Below are 18,605 nucleotides of genomic sequence, written 5' to 3' on the forward strand. Positions count from 1 at the left end.
CCAGTTTTTATGATAAGATTTTCAGACTATGTCTAACCTTGGCTGAACAACATTTTATTGTATTAACGTTATAATGCAATTTGACCACGTTGATGTCTAAACGAAAAGCTTATTTCAGACATGCAAATCTGCAAAAAATAGTTTATGAAAAAAAAAAAAAATATATATATATATATAGCCTATATATACATTTCAGCATTGGAATAATCATAAACATCTGCAAAGTTTTAATTAATTTACTAAAAGTAACCTGCAGGGATGGTTATGGGAAGATTCTTTTTAGATTATAAAAAAATAAACCTAAAAAAATCCTGCAAGGAACGTTTTTTATAGGTTATTTTATACATATTTTATAGGTTATTAAAAACAGAACCAACAGGGAACGCTCCAAGAACATTCTCATTTGGTCCCCCCCCCCCCAAAAAAAAAATAATAATAATATTCCAAATGGGAACCATATGGGAACTTTCTGTGTTTGCTAGGAATCCACTTGCCTTAACGTTATATAAATGTATATGGATCTGTATTAAGAACAATTAAATAGAATCAAACACAAATTTAAAAAAAAAGTTTCCTCTGTCATATTGAATGTTGATGCTGATATAAACGACAGTCCACAGCAAAACTTCTAGAAAAACACGCTGTCCATTATAAAACACTTATACAGTCATAATCAAATGTGCTCATTTCACACAGTTTGTTTATTTGCACACTAATAATACCTCCATTGCAATGATTATCCATCAAAACTTAACTAGTATGATACTGGTTTGCTTTATTCAGCCCATAAAATCTAGCCCTGACTTCATGTATTTATTATTAGAGGTATATTTGTTCCGTCTAATCCCTGCACAAGTTAAGGTTATGTATGATCACGAAAGCACGTTAGTTTTAGCCCTCCCGAAACCCTTAGACATTGCATTGCAGAGCCTGCAGTTTGAAAAATAAATAAATAAACAAATAAATAAATCTTTGAATGGAAGTCTATGAGAGCTCTCAATTCTCCAAACGTGACGATTGCGATGATTGGACTATATTTCCAGAGGCAGAACAAACAGTATAGAATAAAGAGTAAAAGCAAGCGTAACACTGTGTTTGAATGTGAAAGAAAGAAAAAATCCTTTCCATAACCAGTAGATGACAGCAGAGTAGCTTTCATTGGCTTAATAGTCAGTCGTTTTTACTGTTTTGCTTTATATATTGAAATTCTAAAACCACTATTATAAAATATGAAAACCACCATCTGTAAAAGTTAGTGGTGCTGCTCTCAAATGTTACTCTGGAGCCCTGCACTGTTACATCAGGGGTTCACTTTTATGTTCACATTTAATTTCTGAATGTATTTTCACTTTTATTTCAGAGTTGCTTAAAGAAAAAGAGGAGAATGAAGAATCAAGTGAAGTTGAGGAGGAAAGTCATGTCAAACCTGAAGAAAAACCTTTGAGTTGCGCTCAAACCAAACAGAAAGATTTAAAGAAAATAAGAGCCAAGAAATCTTTCACCTGCACTCAGTGTGGAAAGAGTTTCACACGCAAATATGGTGTTGATGTTCACATGAGAGTTCACACTGGAGAGAAACCGTTCACTTGTGATCAATGCGGGAAGAGGTTCTCACGATCCGCAAACCTTAAGGAGCACATGAACGTCCACACTGGAGAAAAGGTGCACGCATGTGATCAATGCGGTGGAATGTTTTTATGGGCTTCAACCCTGAAGAAGCACTTGAAAGTCCATACAATAAAGAAACCACATTCATGTCCTTTGTGTGGAAAGAGTTTTTCACGTCTAAAAAATCTGAAACTACATCAGAAAACACATACTGGTGTAAAAGACTACATGTGCTGTGAGTGTGAAAAGACTTTTACTACAGCAAACTGTTTAAAACAGCACCAGAGGATTCACACTGGAGAAAAACCTTTTAAGTGTTCACACTGCGACAAGAGATTCAATCATTCAACACATTTGAGAATACATGAGAGGATCCACACTGGAGATAAACCTTACAAGTGTTCACACTGCAACAAGAGATTCAGTGATTCAGGAGACCGGAAAAGACATGAAAGGATCCACACTGGAGTGAAACCTTATAAGTGTTCACATTGTAGCAAGAGTTTTAGTCAGTCAGTACATCTGAAAATACACAATAGGGTCCACACCGGAGAGAAGCCCTATAAGTGTTCCCACTGTGACAAGAGATTCAGTAATTCGTCACATCTGAAAAGACACGAGAGGATCCACACTGGAGAGAAACTGCGCAACTGCACTGCATATGGCAAATTAGCTGCTCTACACAGTCATACAAAAAACAAGCACAGTAAGGTCTCATACAAGCGGAGACGCATTTAGCTGTACACCTAAATATTGTGTATCATATTAGCATTTCATTCAGATGAATCTGGCGTTTTGGGAGCAACTGAGCCTATTAGCTTCACTAACTTAACTGGCTTTTCTTGTTGTTGCGTGGGGTTTGTAAACGGGGTACAAGGTATTTGTGCATGCTCTAAGTCTTTTTCTCCGTTTTAGTTAGTAATGTTCGGTTCTTAAATGAATTGCTCTTTTGAGCTTGTTCTTATAGGAAGTAACAGGTCGAGCCTGTTCACAAAATCAAACTGAATCAAACTTAAGTTCTGGGGGTGACTAAAAAATAACAGAATGAGCCAGTTAACCCTTTAAAAGAGTAATTCACTTTCAGAACTAAAATGTACAGATAATGCACTCACCCCCTTGTCATTCAAGATGTTCATGTCTTTCTTTCTTCAGTCGTAAAGAAATTGTGTTTTTTGAGGAAAACATTTCAGGATTTCTCTCCATAAAGTGGACTTCTGTGGTACCCCCGAGTTTGAACTTCCAAAATGCAGCTTCAAAGGGCTCTAAATGATCCCAGACAAGGAAGAAGGGTCATATCTAGCAAAACAAACAGTTATTATTTACAATTTATATACTTTTTAATCTCTGAACAGAGTACACACAAAGCTAGACAAGACAAGCATTTGAGGTTAAAAAGTATATGATTTATTTATTTTTTGCTAGATAACGCCCTTATTTCGGCTGGGATCATTTAGAGTCCTTTGAAGCTGCATTTTAGAAGTTCAAACTCGGGGGAACCATAGAAGTCCATTATGTGAAGAGAAATCCTGAAATGTTTTCCTCAAAAAACTTTTTTTTTTTTATGACTGAAGAAAGACCGACATGAACATCTTGAATGACAAGGGGGTGAGTACATTACCTGTACGTTTTAGTTCTGAAAGTGAACTACTCTGTTAAATGCATACCTCGGGTCTTTAGTGGCATTTACTACCCTTTCCATCCTTTATTTTTTAAGTTTGGCATCATCTTTCTTAGTATTCCTATTCAGTATTAACAAGAAAACAAGAAAAATATAATAAAATATAAAATAATGCCTGTTTTTTTATTTTATTTTTTGTATATAAAAAAAAAAACGTTATAGGGTCGCTAGAGACCCAAGGTGTTTAATAGTACATTTTTCGTGCGCAAAAATATGTATCTCATGACTAAATACATGCACTCTTTGATAGACAATAATGACGTGATGTTTAAATGAAACAAAAGAGTATCAGCTAAAATTGAATTGGTTTGAATGGCTTTACTGTATGCAATAAAATATAAATGGCACTGTCATTTTATGGCGGATGTGATAAGCTGCCAGCAATCAAAATAATGATTTTGAAGTCAATAAAACGACCGTTTTGACAAAATGATTGAGATCGTGAATATAAATGTAGGCTACTATGGAAGTCCGCTCTGAATAGCGGCTATTGTAAAATCATCTACTCAAATTTAACCCTTCTAAGTTTTAAAAGATAACGAAATATGCTCTAGTTTATTCTTTTGTAATGGTTCCTAAAATATGAAGAGAGTGTTTTGCTATTGCAGCAGTTAGAGGTAACCGAACCGAATATATAGTGATTGGTGAAACAGTCATGCATTTAAGGGTTAAACCGACTACGCGAGGTTCTGATGAGTGAGTTAACTATACTGGAAATATGCGTATTATGATTACTGCTATAAAGCAACGTTTTATTTAAACCTGCAAAAACCATTCTATTGAGAGATGTTAATACACTTCACTACAGTTTTGTGCTTGCAGATTATTCTTTAAGTCGTTTAAGGGAAATCAATGAGTTTATTTATTCCTTTTTTATACTGTAGACATCCACGTGTGTGAATCGATGTCTGTAACGTGTGCTGTAGCTGCGAAACGTTTTGAAATCTTATCCAAGTTGTAGCTGAAGTCAATTGTGTCAATACCTATTGAAACATTCAAATATAAGTTTATTGCCTTTCATTCAGGTACGTTATAACATTTTGACTTCATGGTGTCAGGAACCCATTTTAGTGCATCTCTATGGCAGTGTTAATAGTTAAAAGCCATTATGTTTTGGCCTTTGTTTTATGGGTCTAAATAAAGGTTTTAAATTGAAATGAACGCCTTTATTGTCATTGTATTGTTCTGCATGCAATAAAATAGAGAGCACTGTTCCAAACTGGTCTTACAAAATGAACATGTATCCACAGACAATATTACTTTGAGCAATCTGCAAATCCTTTACTTCCATTAAATCCAAACCGTGTTCATATTTAATATTAAAAAGCTTTATAAACCTGCTAAAGTTATCTAAGCATAAGAACGTTTACTGACAGACTGATATCGAAGACATAAACATTTGTACACTCTCTAACACACATGGAGTCATTTGTGTGTAAAAATAGTAAATACATCATGTCCTTTTTTTTTTTAACTCTAATAAAAGTTATAGGAGTCTTAAATAGTTAAAATTCATTCTAAGTCCCAGCATATTAGCGTTAGCTGCAGTTATGCTAACAATTACACAAACGGTGCTGTTTATTTCAGTCTGACGTTCAAATTAAAATATGCAATGTTCATAACATAAGCTCTAAATATAAAATTAAATTGAAACGTACAGTTAAAATTTAACGTAAAAATTAAATTTAAACAGAGTATTTAGTTTAAAAAACTGACTGAACAGTTCAGCTTTAAATATTCAAGATAGTATTTCACTATTATGTTTCATGGTTTTTAGTTTTTTGCACAGGGGCCAATTAAGTTATAGCTTATCCATAATATTATGATATAATAACAATTAAATTACATAATTACATGCTGTCAGTAGGAATAATATTTTGTACGACGAATTCTGTAATGCGACTTTTACCAGGGGAACCCCGCCAAAATAAAAAAGTGTATGAAAAGGCTAGTTTTGAGTAGAAATTGGCGGGTTTTGCTGTGGAAACCCTGCAAACCTTAGAGAGTGAAAGAAAGCTGCAGGAGCCAGGACAACTTCTAGTTATTGTTTAAAAAAAAAAAAAAAACGTTATAAGCATAAATGCGCCGTACTTTTGAGAGTTTTGAATAGCAATATGTGTACATTTCTTTCTCTGCTTGCTTTAGGTGACATGTACTTTTTACATAAATGTGTAAATTGTCAGAAAGCCTGTCCTAGGAACTTAAGTTTTAATTGTTTCCATACGTTTCAATTTTAGTGCTGCATACAGGAAAACATGACTGCAGTAATACCAAATATTCCTCCTTGGTTCCCATGCCTCAAGTTGACTTTCATCTTCAATGTAAGATTAAGAATGAAAAAAAAACTATACACAAAGAGGTTGTCCTGCAGTAATTGGATCAAGCATATTCCTCAATGCTTCATATATTTACTGACGGGTCAAAGGATCCAGCATCTGGGCAGACGGCTGCAGCTGTATACATTCATAGATATCAAGTCAAAATTCAGAAAAGGATAACCAATTATGCATCTGTTTTTACAACTGAGCTAATGGCAATTTTATTGGCTATGCAGTGGGTAGAGGAAGTTAAGCCAACAAGGGCAATTATTTGTTCAGACTCTATATCATCTCTAAATAGTTTATCAATATCAGCAGTAAGGCAAAAAATTGATTTATGAAATACTTTTAAGTCTGCTTAAAATACAAAATATGGGTATAATCCTGAGTTTCGTATGGGTACCCGCTCATGTGGGAGTACAGGGGAATGAAACAGTTGATAAATTGGCTAAACAGGCATTGAAACATATGACTATTGAAGTACAAATTCCACTGAGTAAAGTAGAAATAAAAGGAGTAATTAAAAATCACATCAATAAAAAGTGGAAAGAAATGTGGGACAAAAATGTGGGAATAAAGGGTAGACACCTACTGTATATAGCATTCAAAAACAAGTTGGTAAAGGGAGAGTATGCCTCAACAATAGAAGAGAAGATATTATTATTATTATTATTATTATTATTATTATTATTATTATTATTATTATTATTATTACATGACTGCAACCAGGACATTCTGGTTTAAATCATTCATTGAGCATAATAGGGAAACATCAAACTGGATTGTGTGTATTCTGTAGTGAAGTACAGACTATTGAACATGTACTTCTACACTGTAGCATAGAACAAAAGAAGGATCTAAGTATAACCAATTTCAGTTTAACAAATCTATCAAGTTGTGCTTCAGAACAGTCAAGAGTGCAAAAAGAAATACTTTATTATCTAAAAATCACAGGATTGGAAGGAAGAATTCCCTTAGAAAAAATAGTTTTTTCTTCACCCATTGAAGCTTCACACACTCCAGGCCAAAAAACGATACAAATAAAAGAAGAAGACATGACTGCAGATGTTCGTCAGTGCCCCTGTATCGATGCTCAGTGTAATGTGTTTTATGCAACGACGTAAGTACTACATGTGGCATATATTGTTTACTTTCTGAGTGTTTTATTGCGGCCGTAATTTACCGCTACAAATACGCTATTTAACGATAGCCACTTTAGTATTATCACACTACAAGTGTGTTTTATGTTCATTTCAGTGTATTACGGTATTATTGCAACTTCCATTGAGTATATTGATATTTATGTTGACGACGCGGTCCTCAGAAACGTGTTGTTGGCATTTTCCTTTATTGCCTGATAAAACAGCGTTAATGCAGATTTGTGTACAGCCGTTACAGGGAAACCTTAATATTTCAGCGCTCTTAAAGCGCCCCTCATGACAGAGAATGAATTTTTCTTTTCCACATTTTTTCAGCTCTTTATGGTCAAATTATCGCAATTATCAACCTACGTTGTTATGCAGCAAACACAGAGTTGTAAATGTGAAAGAAGTTAATGTGCCTTCTAAAAATCTAAACAAGACAGTAATATTTATGTTTTAAATAAATATAATAAATGATGAACTCGATTTATCCCTTTTAATGGTATAAAGGCTGAAATTCCATTGTATAAGACATTTTGTTTTGTTTTGTGTGAAGCTGTATCTGAATTATAAATCATGCCATTTTATGCCTTAATATTCTACCGTACATTGTCAAATCCTACTCATACTGTTCATTTAACTTCTGCGGCTCTTAAAAAAGGGTCACAAATTGCCTTAAATTGATATTAAAAATATTTTAAATAGTGAAATAAAGTTCCTTCCTTAATATGTTTGTTTTATTTCTATACTCTGCATAAAGCCTGTTGTCTACAATCTTACAATAAGGGGCCACACATAGTTTCAATAGTGACCACTCAGTCTTTAATATAACAGCTGTTCTTTATTATTGTGTTTAAGAGAGAGAAGAAAATCTTTAGGTTTGACAATTTAATACACAACAATTTCTAATCAAAATGAATCGGTCCAAGGAAAATATTTTTTTTATCTTTTAAACATTAAAATGGTCTTTTATGTTCCGTTTCTTTCTCAAAACTGCTTCACAGCATTGGCTGCTAGAGGCATATGTGACGCTGGTCCGCGAAACCAGTCTTATAGCACAGGAATATTTGTAGCAATAGCCAAAAATACATTGCATGGGTCAAAATGATATATTTTTCTTTTATGACAAAAATCATTAGGATATTAAGTAAAGATCATGTTCCATGAAGATATATTTTTTTAAATTCCTACCATAAATATACCATAAACTAGTAATATGCATTGCTGAGAACTTCATTTGGACAACGTTTAAGGCGATTTTCTCAATAGTTAGATTGTTTTGCACCCTTAGCTTCCAGGTTTTCAAATAGTTTTATCACAGACAAACATTGTATCATTGAATGAAGCCAGACACATTCAATTTACAAATGTTTTAATTGCATAAATGCTTAAATGTGTAAGATCTGCTTTTCCACACAGATATTCATGTTTAGTGGAGTTCCGCCCACAACAATCAATAAATGCTGGAATATTTCCATCCGTTTACAAGTAAAGACGAACATCAAATCATTAGGAAGAGCTGAAATCTGCAAAGACTGAGAAAATAAAACAGAGAGAAGATGAGAGATCCAGAACCCTGCAGAATCAAACGCACTGAAGATACAGAAGAAGAAACAGGTTGGTCTTTATAATTCATTCTTCATTAATTAGGGGGGTATCGACGATTTAATCTGATTTTGCTCAATCAGATTATTCAGTCCAGATTATTCAGTCCAAATATTACGATACCGTATCGTAATATTTGGACTGAATAATCTGATTGAGCAAAATTAAAATGCACAAACCAGACGCAATAATATCCAACAAATAGAGAAGGCATGGCTCTTCACAGAACATATGATTGTTTCTTTATTTTAATTTTGATGGCCCTTTTTATGAGGAATATGTACCAGCAAATGTTGACATCTGTGCTATCAATATAGTAAAAACCTTCGGTAAAAAAAAAATATTTTTTCATTATAAGGTTGGCTTTTGCATTGAATTACCCATACATATTTTTTGAGAAAACTACAACATGAACATACATCTAACACAATAAAAGATGAATATAAATGGGTACTATTAATGATCAAATAATTGCACGTGAATTTATGATAAGGATTAATGTAAGGAACATATATCAGTAAACAATGTGTCATATATCACTGACAGTTATGAAGCTTCAAGCTGTTTTAGATTCAGATTTGTTGTAATACAATAATCTGAATAAAAGACACTTTCTATAACCTGGGTCCTTTTTTCTTTAAACAAAATATATGTAAGATAATTGTGTAGTAGATCAACCGTATTCAGTTGTTATCTCTGCAGAAACATGGGATTATTTAAAAAGAATGTTGCAAAAAAGTGTTAAATCAAAGCTCTTTTTATTGTTCGAAAATGTGAGATACTGAAAATGAACTCTTTCACTTCTGTTTCAGAGTTGATTGAGGAGAATGAAGAACTGGGCGAAGACCATGTTAAAATTAGAGAAAAATCTTTGGGTTGCTCTGAAACCAAACAGAAATGTTTAAAGAGAAGAAGAGCCAAGAAATCGTTTGCCTGCACTCAGTGTGAAAACAGTTTCACATGCAAAAGTCATGTTGAGATTCACATGAGAGTTCACACTGGAGAGAAACCGTTCACTTGTGATCAATGTGGGACGAGTTTTGCACGTAAAGGAAACCTTAAGAAACACATGTACATCCACACTGGAGAGAAACCGTACAAGTGTTCACACTGTAACAAGAGATTCGCTCGGGCAGCACACCTTATAAGACATGAGAGGATCCACACCGGAGAGAAACCGTACACTTGTGACCAGTGTGGAAAGAGTTTCACAATAAAAGCACAGCTTACAAGACACATGAGAGTTCATACTGGAGAGAAGCCGTTCACATGTGATCACTGCGGGAAGAGTTTCGCACAATCAGCAGCACTGAAGACACACATGAACATCCACCTTAGAGAGAAGCTGTACGCATGTGATCAGTGCGACAAAACTTTTTTGAGAGCTTCAGTCCTGAAGATACACCTGAGTGTTCATACAAAGGAGAAGCTGCATTCATGTTCTTTGTGTGGAAAGAGTTTTACTAGTCTACACTATTTGAAAACACATCAGAAAATACACACTGGTGTGAGACAGCACATGTGCTTTGAGTGTGAGAAGACTTTTACTACAGCAAATAATTTAAAAGTACATGAGAGGATTCACACTGGAGAAAAACCTTATAAGTGTTCACACTGCGACAAGAGATTCAATCATTCAACAAGTCGGAAAACACACGAGATGACCCACACTGGAGAGAAACCGCACACTTGTGATCAGTGCGGAAGGAGTTTTGTATCAAAAGGACAGCTTACAGAACATACGAGAATTCATACTGGAGAGAAGCCGTTCGCTTGTGATCAATGTGGGAAGAGTTTCTCAATCTCATCAAAACTTAAGGAACACATGAACATCCACACAAGAGAGAAATCATATGCATGCGATCAATGTGGCAAAATATTTTTGAGAGCTTTAGTCCTGAAGGAACACCTGAGAGTTCATACAAAGGAGAAGCCGCATTCATGTTCTTTGTGTGGAAAGAGTTTTTCGTCACTACAAAATTTGAAAGTGCATCAGAAAATACACACTGGTGTGAGAGAGTACATGTGCTTTGAGTGTGAAAAGACTTTTACTACAGCAAAGCATTTAGAAGTGCATGAGAGGACCCACACTGGAGAAAAACCTTACAAGTGTTCACACTGCGACAAGAGGTTTGGTCATTCAACAAGTCGGGATGCACATGAGAGGATCCACACAGGAGAGAAACCGTATCACTGCACTGCATGTGGGAAGAGTTTCACTCATTCGTTTTCTTTATACTATCATACAAAAAAGCATCACTGTAAGTAGATCATTTTCAGATCCATGACTTTCAGATGTGATGCTGTGTCCTCAACAAATGTGAAATAAAATATAATCTGTATAACCAGACCTAACCCGTCATTACAAGTGACAAGACAAAGAAACATTATCTAAAGTTCTGACAGTGAATAAAGTTGATCTGTGAGATTCAGATCAACTCAAAGATGGAGTTCCTCCCCAAACAACGTCAAAACGTTCTGTTCTTGTATATCATTTTGCCTCATGATATAATTATGCTTTCTTGTAAGTTTCATAGTATGTTCAATTGTCTTATAATGTATATGTGTCACTTGTAGTTTGCTTACTCTTTCATGAAGGAAATTAGAAGCTTTTCTTGTTTAGGACACTGTTCTTGTTCAACAATTTTAAGAGAGACCAAGATATATATATATATATATATATATATATATATATATATTTTTTTTTTTTTTTTTTTTCAATTTGTTCTTCATTGTTGTTTTCAAAATCAAAAGTTCTTCCACTTCCACTCTTCCACTTAAGAGTTAAAAAATAATTACAGTAGCGAACATTAGATAAACACGATGAACATCAGGTGGACGAGATCCTCAACAAATGTATTACAAAAGTGCTTTTTTCTGAAACCTGAATAAAATGCTATATTTCTTTGTGCGTATAATTCACCTTGTATAATTATTCACTCTTTATGCGATTATGGACTAATTAGACATGAAGCTTCATTTCCAATGCAATTGCATGGTAAGTTTTGGATTTCAATACAGTATAGAGCAACATAGTAACAGAATCTTGTATCGTAATATTTATTGTAAATTCAAATCCATTTCTGATACTAATACCAGATCATATCAGTTCATGTTTAATATTTACTGCATAATTAGGCACATAAAGACATAAACATTGCAGATAACATCTGGGGCCCATTTCAGAAAGGAGGTTAAATGAAAATGCATCTATATCAACCTGAAATGAGGGAAACTCTGGGTTTTCTGTTTGAGAATGAGAGGTTTGTCAAACCTGAGAAAGCAGGGTAAGTCATTTGAAATTCGATTTAGTTTTTTTGCGTTTAAAATCAACAACACAGATAACTAATAAATTTATGTTACTATGCTGGAAATATTAAACATGAACATATATCTAGTATACATATCAGAAATGGATTTGAATATACAATAAATATTACAATATAAGTCTCCTTTAACTATGTTGCTCTATACTGTACTGAAATTCAAAGCTTACCATGCATCATCTTGGCAATGAAGCTTCATGTATAAGTCTGTACCGCATGTTGTCAGCATTATTTCTCTGAATGAGGCATTCCTTTATGTCCTGAGCAACATCTATTACAGATGTGCAAATTCTAGCATTATAATTTCCATAGGAGTAAAATGTTATATGCTGTATATATTGTATTAATTATTAACATTTAAATCATTAACTGTCACGGCGTGAGGGGAGTGAGGAGCCAGAGGGAAACACGGGGAACCAGGAGTACAAACTAAACATGTATTTATTGAAAACAATCATAAATCCAGAAATAAACAAACACAACGTAACTATTTCAAAATAAACAGGAACACGGAAACAAACAACCACAATGTAACTTCAAGACCAAACCAACAAACGATAATTACAAAGACAGGTGTGCACAATCAAGGAAACAAGGGGGGAAGACCAAATATGGTCAAGGGCAAACCAATACAGACTGAACAAAAGGGGAACATAGGAACCATAGGGGGAAAAACACTAGGAAACACAAACAAAACAGACCATAATCCTGACATTAACGGCTTTAAAATACAGGCTGTGAATGAAATTGTTGAAACATTTGCAAATTAAATATTACAAATGAAACCAATACAACAACATGGTTACATAAACAGTTAATAATTTTACAAGGTGAACTGAGGTATGTGCACAAAATGATAAAATCTTAAGATTTCATAATAAGCATTTTGTCATTTGTAAAACATTTGTTAAGGATTTTACACAAAGCACATTTGCATTGTAAGAAAGAAACACTTCAGATATAAAAACACTGACTCGTTTAGGTGATTTACTCTTAATTATTAATAGAATATGGGAGAAATACTGAATACCAAATATGGCAACACAGTGGCTTTTTTCTATGACATATCATGAGCAATCCAGTTCTCTATTATAGATCAGTGGTGTAAACTTATACCCCCGGTTTCACAGACAGAGCTTAAGCCTAGTCCCAGACTAAACTGCAAATCTGAGCCGTTTCAAATGAAAGAAACCTGCACTGACTGATCTTAAAATATATCAGTGCCTTTGTTTTGTCTCAAGATGCACACCAGTAATGTTTTATTCTAACTCACATTTATAAAAATGACTTAAATGTCTTAATTACACTATGACTTAATCCTGGCTTAGTCTAAGACCTGTCTGTGAAACCAGGCCATAAAGTAGCAGCCATAAAGTCATCAAGATTTACCTAAAACACCACATTGTTTTCATACTCCCTGGAGGTCAAAATCAATCAAAAAAAAAAAAAAAAAAAAAAATGAAATAAAAAATAAAAATAGACTAATAAGACAAAGTACAAGAGAGACCTCCCTTCTTGATTGCAAATAACTAAAACCAATCACAGACAAATGTCTTCATATTATATATTGCAAACAGTCTGCAAGATTCAATTAGCTGGATAACATTTATACAGCAATAATAAATTGTAAGTGTATTTCCTTGATTTCCCCAGCATCGAAGGCAGAACATGGTAACATTAGAGCTTATCAATACGTCTTTCATAATTTAGTCACAGGGCTCGTTCAACACCCCCAACTTACAAAAAGCTACAAGACAGTACATCTTGCATATGCATTTCCTGAAAACATCTTACATGGATGAATAACTCAGTCATTAAAAAAAATAAAATAAAGACGACAAACAAATAAAATTCTCAGTCTCTTTTAAAAAGTGTTATAGCCTGTTCTTAAGCTTCCTGAACAGTTTGTAAAAAGCTTTCCTTCATGATAGAGTACGCAAACTACAAGTGATGCATATGCATTATAAGACAGTCGAACAATGTGAACCTCATTAGAAAGCACAATAATAAAACTTTTTGACTTTGTTCTTTGGGGAGGAACTCCACCATTGAGTTGATTTAAATATGCTGGTTATGAAGATGAAGATGAACTTCAACTTTGTCATGTCTCTTGTAATGCCTGGTTAGGACAGATTTCTTCAGATGATATTTAATTGCTTGATGCATTATTGTTTCACATTTGTTGAGGACGCAGCATCAGATCTGAAAGTGCTGGATCTGAAGATGATCTACTTACTGTGCTTGTTTTTTGTATGACTGTGTAGAGAAGATGAGTGATTGAAACACTTCCCGCATTCATTGCATTGATACGGTTTCTCTCCAGTGTGGATCCTCTCATGTGTTTTCAGACTTGATGGCTGATTGAACCTCTTGTCGCAGTGTGAACACTGATAAGGTTTTTCTCCAATGTGGATCCTCTCATGTGAGTTCAAAGTTGATGGCTGACTGAATCTCTTGTCACAGTGTGAACACTTATAAGGTTTCTCTCCAGTGTGGATCCTCTCGTGTGCTTTCAGGATTCCTGACTGAGTGAATCTCTTGTCGCAGTGTGAACACTTATAAGGTTTTTCTCCAGTGTGAATTCGCTCATGTAGTTTTAAACAGTACGCTGAAGTAAAAGTCTTCTCACACTCGAAGCACAGGTACTCTCTCACACCAGTGTGTATTTTCTCATGCTCTTTTAAATGTTGATAAAGTGAAAAACTCTTTCCACACAAATGACATGAATGTGGCTTCTCCTTTGTATGAACTCTCAGGTGTTTAGTCAGGATCGAAGCCCACAAAAATGTTTTGCCGCATTGATCACATGCGTACAGCTTCTCTCTAGTGTGGATGTTCATGTGCTCCTTCAGTTTTACTGATTGACCAAAACTCTTTCCACACTGATCACAAGTAAATGGTTTTTCTCCAGTATGAACTCTCATGTGTGTCGTAAGGTGTCCTTTTGTTGTGAAACTCTTCCCGCACTGATCACACGTGTGCGGTTTCTCTCCAGTGTGGATCATCTCGTGTCTTTTCAGATGTCCTGACCGTCTGAATCTCTTGTCGCAGTGTGAACACGTGTACGGTTTCTCTCCAGTGTGAATCCTCTGGTGTTGTTTTAAACACTTTACAGAGGCAAAAGTCTTTTCACACTCAATGCACATGTGCTCTCTCACACCAGTATGCATTTTCTTATGTTCTTTTAAATTTTGTACAGATGAAAAAATCTTCTCCTTTGTATGAACTTCCAGGTGCCTTTTCGGGTCTGAAGCCCACAGAAATGTTCTGTCGGATTGATCACATGCATACAGCTTCTCTCCAGTATGAACTCTCATGTGAAAATCAAATCCATATTTGCTTGGCAAACTCTTTCCAAAGGTGAAAGATTCCTTGGCTCTTCTTTTCTTTGAATAGTTCTCTTTGGTTTGAGAGCAATTCCAGTTTTAACACAATTGTCTTTCTCAACTTCACTCAGTTCTTCATTTTCTTCAATCAACTCTGAAACGCAAGTACAAAAAGTTAATTTTCATAAACTTATTAAAAAATTAAAAAAAGAGAACTGTGAAAGGACATATAGATTGACATTTCATAATTTTGATGCATTTTTATAAATTATACATCGCCAAAACTTTCCATTAATTAATATTATTATTTTAAAACATTATAGGCACAAATCCAAGTTGCTTTTGCATGCTGCTTAGTTGTTTAAGAAGCCAAAGTAGTCCAAACAAGCAGTTATATCAATTTCTCAGATCTGACAAAATCAACAATAAGTCAGTTTACTTAGTTTATACATGAATATATAAGAGAACAGTTAAACAGATGAGGCTGCATAAGGTTTCATGTTTAACACCACAGCAATTTTTTTTTTATGACCAATATCAATTTGCAAGTCCCAGTCGATCTTTTGGTCTATCTATGCTTATTTCAGTTGATAACTGAACAATACACAGTGCGCCTCCCAAGAAATCGCAATGAAACAAAGTTTCAAATTTTTACATTCTTTTGATTTCATTAAGAAAATCAAGCAATAAATACAGTTTTGGCATTCTTTAATGTGGCATGATAGATCGTTTTAGCTTCTGTGTAGTCGCTTATGCGTAATCAAACACATAGCAAAAGATTTGTGACATTTCGTTTTAGTTATGGATCTAGTGCTCTCTATTTTACTAAGCATTTATGTAAGTGAAACATTTGTAAATGTAATATGTCTGGCTTTCAGTGTCATTTACTTCCAGTTTTTGTCCAGTATTTTAACTGGACAAAACAGCTTGTTTCAACCCAAATTTGGGTCTAACCCGACAGCTGAGATTAATTTTAAAATTAATTTTTTAACCCAAAAGTTGGGTTAGTCCACATGTGAACCAAAGTTGGGTTGAAACATCCCTGCATTTTTTTAGAGTGTATGTTGCTTAAACCTGCAGACTTTTTTTTTTTTTTTTTTTACCATATTATATTAATATATTGTCTTAAATATAAACACACTGATTTTCCCTATTTTCCCTATCCAACTTTCTGTTCTTATAAAAAAAATAGGGTGGCCATTTGTGAATTTTATAGAACTGGCTTCCAGTCTCAGCCACATACAGCTATTTTTAGCTGTACAAATCAGCTTGTTTTGCTGTTTGGTGTGTTTTACTATGTTATTTTAATGCATTATCTTAATTATGAGCACACTAGTTTATAGTGCAAACAGGTTGCAGGCTTTGGTCCAGTGGCTTTAATACCAGCAACATGATGTCTAACAGGACCGTCTGTCAGTCCCACCAATTACGCTTAAATGTCAAAATTTTCCAAGTATTAGCCTAAATAACATGACTCCTAGCACAAAAAATATAAATAAAATAAAAACACACGCTTGAAGTAGGTTCCTAGTGACTTACTACAGGTATACTGTCCTTATTGTTACCTAATACCTAATATACAATTCCTTATTGTTGTTGAAATTAAGTTAAACTCCATTCCATAGCCATTTTAAAGTTGAGAAATGGAAGTCTAAATTCCAGCGTGTATTGCAGCTTGGTGACAGGACTCTACAATTTAGTGAAACTAAATTAAAAAAAATACAATTTCTAATTGTCTCATGACTAAACATGTTCAAATAACACAAATTATATTGAATATTATATTATAATTCTTTTTAAATACATCTCCAATATTATTTACAATTTGCAAAGAATATTTATGATTTAAGATTTCAGCCGGCTGAGGTGGCCAAATATGAATAGGTTTCCGAGATAATCACTGACTGGAGAAAATATTCTTCAGAAAGAAGGAATTATTGAACAGTCTTTCTGTCATCTGCACCATAAGTAGTTATGATAATGATATATGTTGTAATAGTCTAAAGAACAAATAAAAAATACAATTATATTCAATATTCTATGGAGACATCCCTGCTGGAAAAAAAAACAGCATATGCTTGTTAGGTATGTTTTGGTGCTGGATGCTGGTTTTAGCTGGTTTATGCAGGTCAGAAAGAAACGTACAGAAATTGTTATTCAAAACCCCGTAAAAGCAAGGCTTGATGATGATTTTTCCAACAAAAAAAAAAAAAAAAAAGTGTTCAGTGCCTTAAAATGTCCACTAGATGGCAGTTGCACAACTTAAATACTCTTAAACTGGGCACAGAACAGCTGGTGTGTTTCATGATTTAACCCTGCCCAGAAAATCTTGAACATGAAAACGGTGAAAAACTGTTTAACTTCACAATTTTGTAGTTCATGGTGCTGGTCAGCATAAACCAGCTACTAAAACATACTTAACCAGCATATGCTTTTTTTTTTTTTTTTTCAGAAGGGATATGTTACAATAAGATGACTTGCAATAATAATAATAATAATAATACAAATATCAACATGCAAAAACTGAACTAAGGCTGATTTGGTAAACTTGTTTTATGAAACACTTCCCTGGTCCCCATTATCGATAAACTCAACACAAGTTGCAATAATACAGAAACACATGTGCCGTATGATAATACTCGCGTGGTTTCCGCTAATTGGCGTATTTCCAGCGGTTAATTACGCGATAACGCTCAGAAGTCTCCAAAGTAAACAATAAGCATTAATAGAACAAAAACAATAAATGTCACATTAATACATGTGTACTTACGTCGTCGCATAAAACGCATTGCACAGAGCATTAACACATGTGCATAGACGAACATCTGCGGTCCGTCTTCTTCTTCTTCTTCTTCTTCTTCTGAGGGTTTACTTGCGGGTCGCATACCAACTTTTAGGTGCATACCGTCACCACTTGTGCTGGAGTGTGAAGTGATTTCAGACTAGGAGTACTGTGATTAGTATATTCTATTTTTGAGTCCACTATTCTTACTGAATTGTACTTGCTTTATTATTTTACCCGGATCCTTGTTTAAGGTTTAAAAATTAATTGCATCCTAAATTCTGTAATTCTCTTTGCAATTAATTCCTTATGTTCATAACTTGTAAAAACTGTTAGTATGATCAACTGTTTCCTTTACATTACACGATTAACACAATCCTGTACTGTGTTTTCCTATAATATGAAGTGAAGAATTAAGTTTTGTATGTCCCATAAGTCTTGTTAAAATTACCTGATCCCGCCTCCTTCTTCTCCGGGGGGCTGAACAGAGTTTTACAATCTATTCACCAAACCCGTTTCTCTAATAAAATCGAAAATCAACTTTACTTTTTATTTTACTTGCCCATTTTATTAAAACCCTAAAATGTAATTCCTGATTTCTTCCATCATTATTCTTCTTTCTTGCTCATATTTTCTACAATCAAGAAATACATGAGTTATTGTTTCTTCACCCTTATAGTGTTCACATAACCCGTTCGGGTGTTTCTCCTATTATTTTAAGTGTGCTATTTAAATTTGAGTGCCCTAATAAAATTCTGTTGAAAATAGCCTCTTCTGTCCTTGACTTGCCTATACGTTTTATGTTTTGATTTACCTTGTT

The 18,605-nt window shown here is 34.2% G+C and overlaps 2 protein-coding genes across 2 annotated transcripts in view; one reads left to right on the forward strand and one right to left on the reverse strand.

The window, feature by feature from the left end:
* Window positions 1–15,084, reverse strand: part of LOC141329867 (uncharacterized) — a 68,911-nt gene extending 53,827 nt beyond the window's left edge. Inside the window, exon 1 of the mRNA XM_073835487.1 lies at window positions 13,982–15,084. Coding sequence (XP_073691588.1) covers window positions 13,982–14,994 — 1,013 coding nt within the window. The 5' untranslated portion in view covers window positions 14,995–15,084. The remainder of the gene's footprint in view (window positions 1–13,981) is intronic.
* On the forward strand, window positions 1,427–11,437 carry LOC141341914 (uncharacterized). Its single transcript, XM_073846439.1, has 4 exons — window positions 1,427–2,345; window positions 6,862–6,870; window positions 8,299–8,363; window positions 9,164–11,437. Exons 1-4 carry the CDS (start codon window positions 1,555–1,557, stop codon window positions 10,618–10,620), a joined length of 2,322 nt encoding a protein of 773 aa, XP_073702540.1. The 5' UTR covers window positions 1,427–1,554; the 3' UTR covers window positions 10,621–11,437.
* Window positions 15,085–18,605: the final 3,521 nt, after the last annotated feature.

Source organism: Garra rufa, chromosome 1 (genome assembly GCF_049309525.1).
Source record: "Garra rufa chromosome 1, GarRuf1.0, whole genome shotgun sequence".
NCBI lineage: Eukaryota > Metazoa > Chordata > Actinopteri > Cypriniformes > Cyprinidae > Garra > Garra rufa.